Genomic DNA, 16,550 nt, shown 5'->3' with positions numbered 1-16,550 from the left:
TCATGAGAACTGGGACCAACGGATTCAGCCTTAGCAGGTGATATCATCACTGAGGCCATTGCACAATGAAGACACAGCGAAACAGAAAGACCAGATGCTTCAGCATGTCCAGGCCCAACAACAACCTCCAGCAGCAGCTGGGCAGCCTCCATATGAAGAGATTGCAGCTGAAGGTCCCCTCAGGATGCGGAGGAAGAAGAGCAGACCTCGTGGTGAATTCAAGTCTTCTTCAAACATACCATTGTCTGCCAGCCAGACCACTTCATATCTTCCGTTCAATTGAATACTTGAAAACTACACATACTGCTGCTGCATGAAAATTCTTTCTAATCGGTGCTAGAGTGCTTTCCCAGCAGTCTCTATTTTAACTGCCATGTGTGTTTAAATGTTTAAAGTGGGGCATTCCACTTAAGACAGACATGACAAAGAATTTTTTCTCTGAGGTCCATGAGTCTTTGGAATCATCTTTCCCAGAGAGCAGCAGAGACTGAGTCACTGAATATATTTAAAGTTGAGCCATGTAGACTTAACACCTACAAGGAATTCAACAGTTAGCAGTTAGCCAGGAAAGAGAAGTTCAGGCCATAATTAGATCAGCCAGGATATTAATGAATGGTGGAGCAGGCTCGATGAGCTGAATAGCCAAATCCTGTTTACATTTCATCAGGTAATTAAAAATTAGCTCCAAAGTTAGATTTTCAACAGGTATGTCTCATTAGCATAGCCCTCATATTTACCCTCTGCCCATTTTAAAACAGCAATTTAAATGAAACCAGTCTCAACTATAGACCTATACATACTTGAAAACACAACAGAAAGTATTGGGAAATTAAAAATAAAAAGTATATACATACATTTGTGTAAGGAATATATACCTTAATATTCATGAAAAAAAAGTGAAACTATCAAAAGAAAAGGGTGGGGTACATCAAATAATATGCAGAAACAAGGTGGAGGGATTAACTTTACTGTCAGACAGCAAACTTAGTGACAACACAGTGGAAGTCTGAATTATAATTAATTTTACAATTATTTTATTATTTCAAAGAAGCTAGTAATATCCATTTGATGAAAATTGACATGCAAAATAAAATTTTGCTGTCCATACTCAAAATCTCCATGTAACATTATGACTGATTTAACACAAGTCGTTGCAGAATATAAAAATTCTCCCAGTTTGTGCTTTTTTATTGTTGAGATACCAATCCATGATACACTTTTAACAAGGAACAAATTAACTTTCCAAATTCTAATACCAGAACAAATTAAATGAGGATGTACAGAATTTAACTTTTGTTTTACTTAGTGGTTCTGTATGAAACATAAGCAGCCCTCATTTATTAATATTTACTCTTTTACATATTGAAAAATGATTGTAAAATCAATTTAGCTAACATTTGCTTCAACACATATAGTAGTCCACACTTAGTAACACTACTAAGATACAGTTTCCTTCTGTTACAATATAGAATCCTTACAACCCATATTTCAACAGGTAAAAAAATTATAACCTGCTCCCACCAAAAATTAAGCAGAACATTGTGAATATTTTTCATGTAGGTTCTAAAAACGGGATTACTGGGAGGAATGGGCATATCAAACAAGACAGGAATAAAGCTAAACTGTAACACACATTAGACACTAAAGCAGCAGTTCCCAGTTCATCATGTAACATTGCTTTTTTGATCAGAAAACAAGTAACATGCATCATAAATGCGTGTAACACAAGAGAGCCATTATTTATTTACTTAGGGTGGACTTGTTTATCCTTGTGCCAGCTGGAATGACAGTGAGCACGACCACTGGTTTGGGCTATCTTTTAGGCTTGTCGGACTCATCAATAGCTGCTATCAGTTTCTGCCGTGCTTTTTTATTTATATGGGAGCCCAAACAAACATTCACAAGGTTGGTTAGCTGCTTGGTTGAATATTCCTGCACAAAGAAAACAGATCAGCTTTTAGAATGGAAAAAAAGTCACTCAACCTTGCAAAACAAATTTGTGTAAAGTGAAAAGATAACATGCTTACAGAGAAGTCCAGTTGGTTGATGTTTAAAATATTAACAGAAGCGTAACGGTTTTATAGGACGTGAAACTATCCATGTTTAACATCTAAAACTTTGCAGCTGCAAAAATATTTTTGCAGTCGTTCAAGAAAATCTTTAGCCTTTTTCCCTTCTTACCCTGTGTTCTTTAATCCATCTTTCCATGTCATTTTCAGTCAAATAATAGGCCTTAATGTAAGTTTCGACAAATTCTTTATCCGGAATTGGTCTGATGTCTGTCAGCTTCTCCAACTTCATTAAAAACTGTTGAAAGTCCAGCTGCATCAAGGCACGTCCCTCATTACTACATTTTTTTGCATTTGCATAACTATAGTGGAAAGGGAATGAAGAAAATGACACCTGTGTAAATATACCTAGTCAAAGAAATTATGAAAATGATGAATAAAGTTTAATTATGTTTTGCAGCAAAGTTGAAATTTTGCTTGCACCTCAGCCTTCATTAGAAAGGATTATTTGAAAATATCCTCTAGTGCCAAGTAGAGGTAATCTTCTAGTTCAATTTTAAAATTTAACTGGCATACCAAACGAGAATGGTGTACAATTCTTCAAAAGAAACCCTCAACTTGATGGACATGCACTGTGAAATGTTGATGAATTGTTCAGTATTATTACAGCCATACTTTTTACAGGAACTTAAGTGCAAATCACCTTCAAAGAATTTTCTTGTCCTGAAACACTTTCCCTGGCAAGTGACAGTTTGGTTTTATACAAACAAAGTGATCATACAGGACTTATTTCACAGGAATAACTACTCTTGAATATTCAAAACTGCTTGCTCCTGCAATGACAGACAGATATGGCAATATCCTTAGCTATCGTGCATTAATACGTTGTAACTTAGTAACTTATGACTTGTAAATACATTAAACAGGAATTTTTTTTTCTCTATGTGAGTTGGCCAATGAGATAATGCAACATTTTCAATAAATTGATTAATCTCTTCAGAGATAACTACACAGTGTTACCAATCACTTCGTTTTGATGTACAAACATATGGATGCAAAGGCTAAGATGACAGCGAGTGAGAGGAACAAAGGTCGATAACTACATTGAAGGCATTTGAGGAAGTAGAGGTAGAGGGATTGAATTTCATCCACCAAAAGAAAGAATTTAATGAAGACTGTCCACAACCTGTTCCATTCACTGATCACCACCTCAAGCATCCTTTTTGTTACTCTTGAAACCACAATGCTACCTTACCAATGAGTGTTAGTTGTTTCTGTTGTAATAATGAACAAGATGAAATTTCCTCCAAGCAACTTTAAATTACTAACAGTTTCAATGAACTTCCTATAAATATGTTACGATTATAAATGCCTTGTGTATCAGATTTCAGTGTCTTTGGAACTCAAGTTAATTATAAACTGTCTTGCAGCTTGAGATATGCTCTAAATTTCTTCATTAAAATATTGCTGTAACTCTCAACAACTTCCAACATGAAAAGTCGTTAATTCAAAATATATTCCCAATTGCTTATCAAGTCAATCCAGGCCTTTGGTTCAACAGTGGCAGTCTTGCCCGAGTCAGAGGTTGCATTCAAGTCACATTCCAGGAGTTGAACATATAATCTTAAGTGATAATTCAGAGGAAGTTGCCACGAGGATGTGTTCCTAAACTGAGTTTCTGACTACTTTCTCAAATCAATGTCAAGATTCCCCAACATTTTGTGAACAACAGTAATTCCTCTTGAACCATTAATAGCTTCATATGAAGTAACATCATAACAAAAAGCATTTCAAAAGTACTTATTAGCTGTCTTGGATCTCCATGTTATACAAGATTCAAGTTTTTTTTTCTGAAATTAGAGGCATACCTATGCTGTTATTTCACATTTTTTGTCAGTGAGTCAAATACTGTTCAAACTTGATTTACTCAGAGGATTCTCTCATCTAGTAAATCTAGTTTGGATTCAAACCAGTGTCCTAAAGTTGAATGGACAGTGTTAAACCACTGAACAATTCAAATCTGAATTGGGGTTGGTTGGTGAGATTTGAATATAGCTTACTAACATAGTATATGTAAATGTATGTAACTATGTAAATATCAGCCAAATCAGCTGAACATGTAATTAGGATTATCCAAGCTTACACTGCTAGCAGAAAACACCGGCAGTAGTTGGAAATTCACACAGAACAAATTGTCCCATTTTTCTTTTTATTGGTTGAGAAATGACAGTGTGTGGATGTAACAATTTCTCGTTTCTGCTGGTTTTGGTAGTATCGACTCAAAATGACCCTTTAAAATAATGAGCTGAAACTGATCCCAATATTCATAATTACTTAATGAAGAATCAACTTGTAATCCACAAAAAATACCTTCTGTAAGTACTATAAAGTGCAAGTGAACATGCATTGACAAAATTGGAAGTTAATAGACTTAAACTCATGAGCTCTGAATTCTGCAGAGGTTCCAGTGACCCCTTGTAACCATGGCATAACTTGTCTAGACATTGTCGATATCATGCCATTTCTTAATTTTGAATTTCAAAAACGTGTTAATAAAGGACAACTTACCCTTCAACAATGGTTCTGTTAGCCAGCCGAATACAATGCTCCCAGAGGACATTAGAAACCTGCAGTGGTATACGGACTCGTTTGGAAACCTCAGATAACTTCTTATTGAACTGTTCAAACTCCTGCAGTGACAGATACCAATCGTAAACATAAACATATCCTAGTCTAAGGTATACACATGCTTTTAACTTATATATTATCCCACTTTTAATGTAGCAAAATATCCCAGGGCACTTGGAAGTGGTCCTAAGGGGAGCCAGGGTGTGGAAACTATAAACAGAGATATGAGAAAAAACTTGGCAATTAAATAGATTTTAAACCGTGTCTTTCAGGAAGACAGGAAAGTGGACAGGTGGAGAATTGCGCTCCTTAAGTAGTAATTGAATGCAGAGTTACCATTGGTGAGGCAAAGTGTACAAGCGTCGAAGGAATGGAGAACTTGGAAAGTGGGTTAGAGGGAGGGGTTAAACAGTGCTGAAAGTGGATACAGACAAGGACCACTTTGAAGGGCACAAGATTAAGAGTTTGTAATTTGTCATTTTGAGAGAATAGGAAACAATGGAGCAATAAAAATTTCAGTTGCAGAAGAATACAGCAACAGATGCAGTCTTTCCATTAGAAAGGAAATAGATTTGCAGCTCCTCTTAGGGTTGAGAAGGAAATTACAATTGTGATCAACCTATAACAAAGCTATGGATTTGTGACAGGAGTTTTCAAACGTTAATCTGGTGGCAATGCTGGTTGATTCAAGAATGGATAGAAAAAATGGAAAGTCCTGAAATAGAAAGTGTTGAAAGTGTCAATGAATGTAGACCCTGGTGTCATCTGTGTGGAACATATGTGAATTGACCCCATGTCAGTGGATCATTTCACCAGGACCAATGCGGAGATGAAGAGTGCAAAGGATGAAACTTTGCAAGTCTTACACAGGAAGTACGAGGATGGAAAGGTTGGTAGAGATGTCATAAGTAGAAAGGTAAAAGCAGAACGCAGTGCAAGGAGAGTCATGGAGTCAGATGATGGAAGATAAGTATTAGATGATTCGGTAAAACACAAAGTTTGCAGAAAGGTCAAGAGTCAATCATATGTCTTAGTTTACATTTAAAACAAATATTTGTAATCTTGGTTAGGGCCATTTGGGAACTTTCGGGTGTTGGATATTTGATTAAAGTACTTCAAATAAGAAGTTGTGGATCTGGGAAGCAGAAGCACGTCATGCGAAGAGCCTACAAGTAGTGACACAGGTGCCTCTGTTTATTTCGCCAAGAGGACAACTAAGTTACTTTCCTGAATTAAGTACTTGCCTTTGAATGGAGTAGTTTCCTGATTTAAGTACTTGCCTTTGAAAGTACTCAGTGAGTACTTTCAAAGCCGAGTTAGACAGATCTTTGATTAACGTAGAAGTGAAGGGTTATGGGAGCAGGCAGGGAAGAGCTGTTAAGATTAGTCACGAGGTAACTGATGAGCAGGCTCACAAGGCCAAATGGCCTCCTCATACTCCTATTTCTCATGCTATGATTTCAAAGGCTCAGCTAGGTCCCCTATGTGGTCTCTTGACCATTGAAGTGCTTTCCCAATATCTTAAATGGCCTTGGTCCTTTAGGATTAAGCAGAGGCTCCACAATTCTCTAATAATGGAGCTTTAAAATTAGACAGATCTGGTGTATACAGGTATCGGTCTAACTTCCAGATAAAGTTCCAAAGGAGATAGAGTCAGATTTGTTTACAATAATTAATTTATATAGATCCTCTTTTTGTCAACTTAACCCGAAAGTTGCTTATTTAGATAATTCAGAAGTTCTGAATTTGTTACAGTCGTTACTGTGGAATTTATCTGGAAGTTTAAACTTAACCTGTCAGCCTGAATTCTGTGATAAAGTCTCCAACTTTCAGTTAGAGTCAAAGACTTCCAGGATCTCTAACTCATTGGCCTGAAGAGTTACACAGGAAACATCAGAGGGATCAAAACCTGCTCCAACTCCCAGGTAACTATAAAACCGACAACCACTGTCCTCACCACAACTGGCTACTCACCCACCTGACTCTAACACCCACTTTGACCTGTCCTAATTTAACATACCCCTTGACTTGATTTGATCTGACCTTCCAACTCCCACCAATACAATCTGCCCCTCATCCAGTTACATGCCTCAGACCCCTCAACACTAACAGAATAGTTGTCAGTTTTATTACCAAAATGCACTACCATCTCTCCATAGCTTTTCAATGAAGTTTTGGAACACTTAAATGCTTCATTTACAGGAATAAGGCAGTGAACTGCTGTAAAAAAGGAGGTGTGGTTTGACTTCTTTCAATGCTCTTACAGCATTAGGAACCAGCTGGATTGAAATTAAGCCTCTAGCATTAAAAATTGGGCCCAAAAACGCAGAGTGCGGATGTTGGAAATTAGGTGCAGGGGCAGCAAACTGATAATGATTACTGCAGTCGGAAGATTCAAGCTAGAGTGGAGTTTATGCAATCAAATCACTACACTATAGTAAATATTCTACTTCAGAATAATTGCAAACCAGCATATGCTGCAAAAATATTGCATTTGGCTTAAAACACATATGAAAAAGTATTCCATGTAGGGGTTACAAGATTAAAGACGCTAACAGAAAATTCACCCTACAATAAATATTTGGGAAATGGAATAAATGTAAATTGAAGAAAAATATTAAATTATGTAATCAACAGCATAAATAAATTGAAAAGACTATGGAAATTGAGATGAATAATTATGTAATGTAACATATTCCAATTCACAGTCAGCAGTCAGTCAGAAATCACACAACACCAGGTATAGTCCAACAGGTTTATTTGAAAACAAAAGCTTTCAGATCCTCAGTCCTCCTTCAGGTGTTAGTGACAGAGGTATTTGTAAGTAAAATATCAAAGGTTCACACCGTTGATGAAGATGTACTAAACAATCCTAAGATGCTGTTAAATCTTTAATCAGCTAGAAGGATTTAGTTGATTAATATGTATATATAAATCCCTGAATTCCTTTCAAGTCACAGTCCTGAGAGAACTAACTGTTTTATCAGTGTAAAAAAGAGGTGACACTTTAGGTCAGACAATGCATGTTAGGTGTGAGGCCTTGTTTAGAATCTGTTTGTGTTTTGGTTTGGAGTCAGACTGGTTTATTTCTAAAGTAGGTATTTGTAAAATGCCACATTGACTGACTGTGTATAAATGGTGTGCTTTTTGAACAAAATAAAACGTACCTGCAAATATAAATTCACCCCATAGATTTGTGCGCGCGCGCTCCCTCCCCGCCCGTCACTCGCGCACGCTCCCTCCCCGCCCGTCACTCGCGCGCACTGCCTCTTCCCCATTCCCCCTCTGACACACACATAACTATGGGATGAATTTATATTTGCAGATACATTTTGTCTTGTTCAAAAAGCACATAAATTTATAGACAATCAATATGGCGTTTTATAAATTCCTACTTTAGAAATAAACCGGTCTGACTCCAAACCAAAACACAAACAGATTCTAAACAAGGCCTCACACCTCACATGCATTGTCTGACCTAAAATGTCACCACTTTTTTTACACAGATAAAACCGTTAGTTCTCTCAGGACTGTGACTGGAAAGGAATTCAGGGATTTATATACACATATTAATCAACTAAAACCTTCTAGCTGATTAAAGATTTAACAGCATCTTAGTTTTGTTTAGTACATCCTCATCAATGGTGTGAACCTTTGATATTTTACTTACAAATTCTGTGTCTGACACTACCTCTCTCACTAACACCTGAAGGAGGACTGAGGCTCTGAAAGCTTGTGTTTTCAAATAAACCTGTTGGACAATAACCTGATGTTGAGAGATTTCTGACTTTGTCCACCCTAGTGCAACACCGGCACCTCCACATCACAGTCAGCAGTAAATTAGACTTCCTGGGTACCTTGTGTAAAAAAAGCAAGAAGTTACTGAGCTAATTATAATATTTTTTAAAACCTCGTGATGCTTGATTTGAATTCATTTGCAGTGTTATTTATTTAATTAGCATACAGTTGAAATTAATTCATGAGATATAGCTACCTATAATTAATAAATATGGTATAAATTGCACATATTATTATTTGAGATCAAAGCGAGCAAATACCATGCCTCATTAATCAGCAGCTCAAAACTATTCAACTGTACTGCATGTACTAGAAAGGCAAAATAGGAGTTCAAGAAACATTCCTGTATTACTGCATAATAATTTAAATATCTGTCTGATTAATGTATTGTAATACTTTGCCATTGTAATAATCTTCATGCTTTCAGTTACCTTAAGAAGAGTATCGATATACACATTGTGTTGTGACATAATTTCTTTGATATCCCATTTAACATTAGCCATAAGATGTAGCATCTGTTCATAATCAATAGCTTTGGCAGCCACAATCCAGTAAATTGGTTTGCGCAGCTCACTTGCAGTTGACACAGTCTATTTGATGTCAGAGCAAAAGGGAAGAAAAAGGGTTAAACACAACAAGCCAACTAATAACTGGATGTGATTTTATTTCGGCAGAAATAGGCACTTTAAAATGAGCAAAATTCTTGCTATCACAACCGATGCTGATATTACACTGGAAAATTTGAATCCTGACCTGTGAATAAAACTGCTGCAAAAAAGGCTTCTTGGCTGAAGGCATCATGGCATCAAGATGTGGCTGCAGACATTCAAACTGATCAGCTAGAAATACCCTGAAAATAGATATAAGGCCATTTATTCATTAAGCACTTGTTGCAACTTTGAGAATGCATTATGTCAATTATCATCTGGAATATCACAAGAAACTAAGGAAGAGGCACTTCCATCTGAGAACTCTGAAGAGGTGCAACTATGAAATACAACTTCAAATTGTGAATTCACCTTCAAATTTATTCTCAAAGCAAATCATTCATTCTATCCCATCCAAAAGAGGGATAGATTTCACAATGATGGTCAGGAGATTTGATAAGAATGGATAACAAGGGGCAAACAATCTGGTCAAGTAACAATGCATGGTGCTTTGGTTACAGTCCTTCATCTCCACATTTGAAGCACTGATTTTAAACATAAGTTTCATAACATATTTCTTTAGTTGACTGCTTTCATCAATTCTCAATCATATTTCTAACAACTGCTATTCAGGTTTTTTACACAAAGTCCAAGAGATTGATACCTTGTCAAAGATAATTCTGAATGAAAGAAATAAGGATTGGTAAGGATTCAACCGATGACTAAATGAAAATGACTGGCTAATATCTCAGCTAATATGCTTACATAGCCTTTATATTTTATCTATTAGACTACCAGCAAGTCTTATGAACTTGCAACAATTTCCATGTAGAATTAGCTATAGATTTCATTGTTACATGTACTCAAGTACACAAGTACATGTGTACAGTGAAAAAAAGTGTACAAATGTCATCGTTCCTGGCACCATCTTAAGCACAAAGGTACCTAGGTATAAAATCTCAGGTACAAGGTAGAAAAATAAAGAAACAAGGTTAAAAGGTTAAACATTACAGTCCTCCTTAGTATTATGTAGAAAAAAAATAAATAAAGTTTAAAAAATTCAATAGTCTTTCTTAAGTGCTAAGCCATGCTGAGCTTGCACTCACTACAAGGGCTCGATCTCCTCTGCTTTGGTCTGCTCTCCAGGGGACCTCAGGCTGCCTGTTTTCACCGCTGCCAGAGATGCCTGGGGTCCGCCCTCACTGCTGTGTTGGGTTCACTCTTCCTGCATTTAAGGCTTGACCTCCAACCTGTCAAAGTACCAATCCAGGCCTCCAGCTCCTGCCATGCTCCAGACTGCAACAAGCCGCGATGCCATGGGCCGTCAAAGTCCCCACTCTAGGCCCCCAGCCGCTGCCACACTCTGGACTTGACGAAGCCACAATGCCATCACCATCACCATCATCACGACCAAGCTATCTCCAGAAGTTAAGTAAGTAGAAAAAGCAACAAACTAAAAAAAAAACTTTTAAATAAAAGCAAGAAGTCATCGTCGGCGGAGTGGACGAGACTACTCCACCACCACCATCCAAGTCTTAAGTACTGTAGATACCTGCACAGAACATGGATTCTAAACCATGAAAAGGAGAAATTAACTAATGACCAGTAGCTAAATGATGACATTAATTGGAAGGATTAAGCAGGAGATTCCAGAAAGTAGGATTTCCTTAATCATTTAATGTGAATGTTTAGCCATCAGATGTTCATTACTACTTTAATAGCAAACTTTTAGTTAAGATTTGTGTTTCATTTGGTGCTTATTTATAAAATGTTAGAATATGCAATTGTTATTTTTCATGACTCATTTTAAAAATGAAACCAAAGCACAATTAGAAATCATCCGGAAAGCATCTTTCTTAATAGATACACTTCTGTCACAAATTCTTGGTAAATCACAGTCAAAGTGTTTTTTGCCTGACTGTTTATAAAAGAGGCACACTGAAGTACATCAGCAATGAGCAAGAAAGGAATTAAATATGGTTCATGAGGGGAAAATCACAGGCAGACTTGATAATAGGCCAATTGACCTGACTGTGGTAAATACTCTATGAATCTGCGACAAGTATATGATGTTCCGTGGTAAATAGCTTGTGTATTATTGGACTTTCAAGCTTCTCTTACAAAGAAAACAAATATGTGCTTTCAACCCTCCATCAAAATTTGCTGCGCAACTTACAAAGATTCTGTGGCAACAACCCTTTCTGCAAGGCCGTATAGTGTTTCATTGGAATTTAAAACAACGAGGTGGCTCAGGTGTGGGCTCGGAACCTTTTCTTTCCTCTCTTCTGTTGCTGGCAATGGACCAGCAGTTTCAGGTGGTGCCTCCTGCAAAGAGATCAAGTTGCACAATGATAAATACAACACCATATTCATCTAGTGATTTGTTGCATGAAAAAAAAAAATAATAGTCAGACCTCTGGGCAAGCAAACAATTTGATAATGGAAAAACGGAGGGATATTTGGGATGACTAACAGTAATAGGCAGGGAGACTAAAGACAATAATGAGGAGAACAATTTTTGTGTGTTTTTAAAATGGTGCTAACAAGGTACAGTTGTTTTGAGATTTTGAAAATCCTAGAAAGCAAAGTGTAGTAAATGAGTAGAAGAACAAGAACAAGCTGTACTTTCTTGATGATGCTTTAGAGAGAAAAGCCAGTGGTCTGTGATGATTCACTTGACGCAATGAAGCAACATCATGGAAGGATTTGAAGGCGAGAGTGAGAATGATTTGCAACACTCGGCAGCAGCCAACAACAAGTCAACTATAGGATAGGTGATAGGTTTGTGGGAAAAGTCAATTTACAAAATTCTTGACTAGCTGAGGTTTGTTAGGGGTGGAAGATATGAGAATAATCTTGAATTCATTGTGAAAACAGCCAGCGTGTGTTATGTGTTGTTGCTGCACATCATTTGTTAAGGTTTTTGGGCACATTTTGAAAGTTTCCCACACAACCTAAAGGTATCCAGGGTAACCTTTATTCAAATAAGGGTCAGAGAGATGTGCGGTCATGGACAACTGTGCAATAAAGCAAGCTGGGGGAAGATAAGGATGGGTGAGGACAGCCTGACCCAATGCTAGGTATCTTACAATGTTACAAATGCTGAGAGGAGGAAGGTGTGTTCACACGTGCCAGACAGATAGTACGTGAGAGCAATTACAAACAACAGTTTGAGTAGTCTGTGGTATGTTTCACTAATTTAAGACGCATGTCAACTACTCACCCTTCTCCCATAATTTGCATAATTTAATCGCACTGGTTATTTAGTTTATAGCAAGATATTCCCTAGACCATTTAGCCCATCGAGTCTGCTCCACCATTCAATGAGATCATGACTGATCTGATAAACCTCACTAGCACTTTCCTGTCTTTTCCATGTGATCCTCAATTCACTAATTAAAAATCTTTTAGTCTTGAATATCATTAACACATAACGCCCTATGTGGTAAAGAATTCCACAGATTCACTACGCACTAAGAGAAGAAATTCTTCCTCACCTCTGTTTTAAGTGGATGATCACTTACTGGGATTATGCTTTGTGGTACTAGAATTCTTTACAAGGGGAAAGAACTTCTGAGCATCTACCCCATCAAGCTCCCAAGAATCTTATGTTTTATTAAGATCATCTCTCAGTCTTCCCAACTCAAATGAGTACATTCCAACCACTCAACCTCCCCTCCTAAGAAAATCCTTCCCCGCTCAGGATCACACTAGCGAACCTTCTCTGGGCTGCCTCCAATGCTGGCATACTTTCCCTTAGATAAGGGGGCCAAAACTGATCATCATAATCTAGGTTTGAACTGTACAATGTCTTGCATGATTCAAGCAAGACTTCCCTACTTTTATATTCAATTTCCTTCTAAATAAAAGGGCTACAATACATTTGTCTTCCCTATTAGCTGATGAACTTGGATGCTAGCTTTTTGTGATTTATGCATAAGTACCAACAAAAGGCAGGAAGACCAAGGCAACACTGGGAAGAACAATCCCCGAGTTGTGGCTTTCTGCAGTCTTTCTCCATTTAAATAATATTCAGCACCTCTTTCCTTCCCGCCAAAGTGCATACCCTCAAATTTTCCACAGAATGTTCATCTGTCAACTTTCTGTCCACCTATATGTCCGGTGTATATCCATTTTCTGACCCTATAATCATCCTCACCATGAGACCTCATTTATTTGTCATCTGTAAACTTAGCAAAAGCTAGTCAATTTAAATCTGCACACTCTCTTCTCGAGTGGGAACCATTTCTCCCTATTCACTTTGACCAAAGTCCATTTATTTGCAATTCCACTATCAAATCTCAGCCTTAGTTCTACTTATCCTCGTAACTGAAATTCCTCAGCTTTGGAGGAATTCTCATGAATCTTTTCTCCACTCTGTCCAATGTCTTCACATCTTTCCTAAAGTGCAGTGGCTAGAACTGATGCAATACTCCAGGTGAGGCTGAAATAACCTGTTTATTTCAACAAAGCAACTACCAAAAAATTGCTGCAGTAAAACTAAAACTACATAACTAAAGCTCCTAACATCCCATTTCTTATATAGACTTTATTCCATTTTCTAGCTACTTGGTCTCCGCTGCATCTGTTTGAATGATACAGCCTTCCATTCTACCAATTCCTTTGCGTTTTCCTTTTCTCTCCTACAAAGGATACCATCGCACGTTGGTGGGCATGGTCCTGGGCCACATCTGCTCCATTTCACAACTTCATCTCTCATGGCCTGGTTTCAAAAGATTTCCTCTTCAAGCTAGTAGTATGATTTTTCCAAAGTGCATAATCTAAATTTTCATTTAGTTCAGGTGACATTGGGACAGATGAAATTTTAAGGAGCAACTTAAAGGAAAAAAGGTTTTGAAACAGAATGCCAGAGTTTAGGGCCAAAACAGTAGTATCGATGGTGGAGCAATTACAATCAGGAACGCCAGAAGTCAGAATTGGAAGAACTGGATATCTCAGAGGGTTGTGCGACTGCAGGAGGTTACGGAGGTAGGGAGGGGCAAGGCCACTGAGGAATTCTCATCCTTGACAAGAATTTTAGATTGGCACATTGCTTACCAGGAACCAATGTAGATCAACATGCAATGGGTCAAGAGAACTAGGGGAGAATTATGACACAGGAAAAAATTCAGATTGTGTGAAGGGTAAAGGTAATAAAGAAATGGAAGAGGGTATCAGAAGGTGAACCGAGGCAGAATCAGACAATATTACCAGGACGGTACAAATAGGCAGCTTAACTGATGCATCAATGTTTTTTTGGAAGTTCATCTCACACTCAAATATGATAAGAAGGTTATGAGCAGTCTTATTTAGCCTGATAGTTGCTAGGATAAGGGTTGAAGGTGGTGTCTGGGAAATGGAATTTGTGATGTCAACCAAACAGAACAGCTTCAGTCTTCCCAATGTATGTTGAAGGATTCCAGTTTGCATGATACAAGGTGGGTCGACAAGCAGGTGGATGTTCCAGTTGCTCAGCAAATCTATTTAGGATAGTGATGGCCAGGGTCCTGAAGTCAACAGGGTGGCTGTTCATTTTTGGGCTGTCTCTGTTCTGTTATATTGGACAGCCCAAGTGAAAATCTATTCAAAGTTTATTAGTATTATTTCTAGACATCTAAAATATGATGTAAGGGGGAACAATCAATCATCGCTGAAGTGACTGTCCACAGCCAAGGTAACAAGAAACTTTGACAGACCATCTAATTATGAAGTTATTATGGAACAAATTTCTGTAATTCCTTTAATGCACGTCACTTAAGAGTATTCAGAGAAGGCACTATGCAGTTCATTTGCTTCTCATACTTAGTGTTTTTCTTCCATGAGAATAATAGTTGATTTTGTAATTATGCTCATCATTTAAAGTCCTCTCTTGATCTCACAATTTAAAATAATATGGAGGGGGTACTTCCTGCCTTCCAATATTTATTGTCAAGTTATGAGGCCATAATATTCAAAGCAGAGACACATTAATTGACCAAGAAGGTGACCACAGTGAAGAATTTAAATTTAAGAATTTAAGAATAAAGAATTTGATTAAAAATAGATAAAAGTCAAATGCTGTTATTTCCTATTGCATGCTTGCAATGTCTCACAAAAAGGTGTGAAGATATTTTTGAATGTCTCCATTCCAAATCAAGCAGAAGTCAATGTACATAATCTTCAATTACAAACTGTGCTGTAAAGCTGTACTGCGAAAGTAGGAAATCTGAAACACTGAATGCAAGATGAAATGGTGCTAACCTGAATAGGAATTTGAATTTGAATACATAAAATAGTTCCTGAAACCATGAACAAAAAACAGATTTGATCCCACTGGAAAATATATGTCTCCAGACAGTTGAGTAGCAATATAATAAGTGAAAACGGAGTTGATTAAGCACAATTCTTCACTCATTCCAGAATAATGTGCATAGCCTTTGCTTGTTAACACCTATGCATAGAGTACACTTTTCTCTTCTGAAGTCTTATCAACAATATTGGACTTAATAATGATGAAAACTAAGATAATGCATAATAAAAACCAAAAGGAGGGTCACTTGACCCAATACATTAACTCTGATTTCCCTCCACAGATGCTGCCAGACCTGCTGAACTTTTCCAGCAATTTCTGTTTGTGTTACTAAGATAATGTGGCCTTTACACGAAGAATTATCCTGTGTTTGGTGGTGGTCCAGTAAGAACATAATATCTTCTTTAAAAGAAAGAACAAAGTCATATGTTATTATTTCCTATTGTGTGCGAGAAATATCTTGCAAATGGTATGCAGATTTGTCCAAATCTCTGCATTCTGACCAACCAGAAAATTATGTTTGTAATTTTTAAATACAAATCATACTGTACATCTGTAAAAAGGTCCTATTGTTTCATTTTTGTTGTTGTTCAACTAGTGACAGTGATTTAACGGTGAACAATGCCACGTGTCAGCTACATCGATTGTGAGTCTAAACAAAAAGGGAAAACACTGCAACAGCAGCCCTCTTTTCTTTGACAGCTATGTTCATTTACTGGTGCAAACCTGTCAAACACAATTTATGAGCAATTTAAGGAGGACGTTCTCTAGGCATATCCATGAATATTAAAAAGGGAATAGGAAATAAATTTACAGGGCTACAAAGATAGGGCTGGGAATAATGTTGAATTGATTGCACTACAGTCAAGGAGTTGAAAGGCCTCCTGTGTGTCATAATGACAAGTTATTTAAAATAAATCTGCTGTAAATTATACGGATACAAAGACATGGTACTTACAATGCATATATACACACAAATATATTCACACAGACATATTTGTGCCTTACAAGTGTTATCAAATGAAATTTGACACTGAACCACATATGGAATTCAACACAGGTGATGGAGACCTCACCCGCTGGCTGCCAATCTGACAAGAGCTTGTGTTGTCTCTCTTACAAATGGCCCAAATTATGTGCCTTTCCGGGTTAACTTTGAGAGTGTGAGGAATGAAGCCT

General features: G+C 37.3%; 1 protein-coding gene across 2 annotated transcripts in view; it reads right to left on the bottom strand.

Annotated features, from left to right (window-relative positions):
• Positions 1–1,011: 1,011 nt before the first annotated feature.
• The window catches only part of vps50 (VPS50 EARP/GARPII complex subunit), a 158,481-nt gene continuing 142,942 nt past the window's right edge, over positions 1,012–16,550 (bottom strand). For both annotated transcript variants that reach the window (XM_048610923.1, XM_048610918.1), the window contains 6 exons: positions 11,259–11,407; positions 9,189–9,285; positions 8,867–9,025; positions 4,578–4,699; positions 2,182–2,371; positions 1,012–1,932 (listed from right to left, as the gene is read on the bottom strand). In XM_048610923.1, coding sequence (XP_048466880.1) covers positions 1,813–1,932; positions 2,182–2,371; positions 4,578–4,699; positions 8,867–9,025; positions 9,189–9,285; positions 11,259–11,407 — 837 coding nt within the window. In that variant the 3' untranslated portion in view covers positions 1,012–1,812. The remainder of the gene's footprint in view (positions 1,933–2,181; positions 2,372–4,577; positions 4,700–8,866; positions 9,026–9,188; positions 9,286–11,258; positions 11,408–16,550) is intronic.

The sequence above is a fragment of the Rhincodon typus genome, chromosome 2, assembly GCF_021869965.1.
Source record: "Rhincodon typus isolate 14 chromosome 2, sRhiTyp1.1, whole genome shotgun sequence".
In the NCBI taxonomy this organism is placed as follows: Eukaryota; Metazoa; Chordata; class Chondrichthyes; order Orectolobiformes; family Rhincodontidae; genus Rhincodon; species Rhincodon typus.
This window is presented reverse-complemented; position numbering and strand designations above follow the sequence as displayed.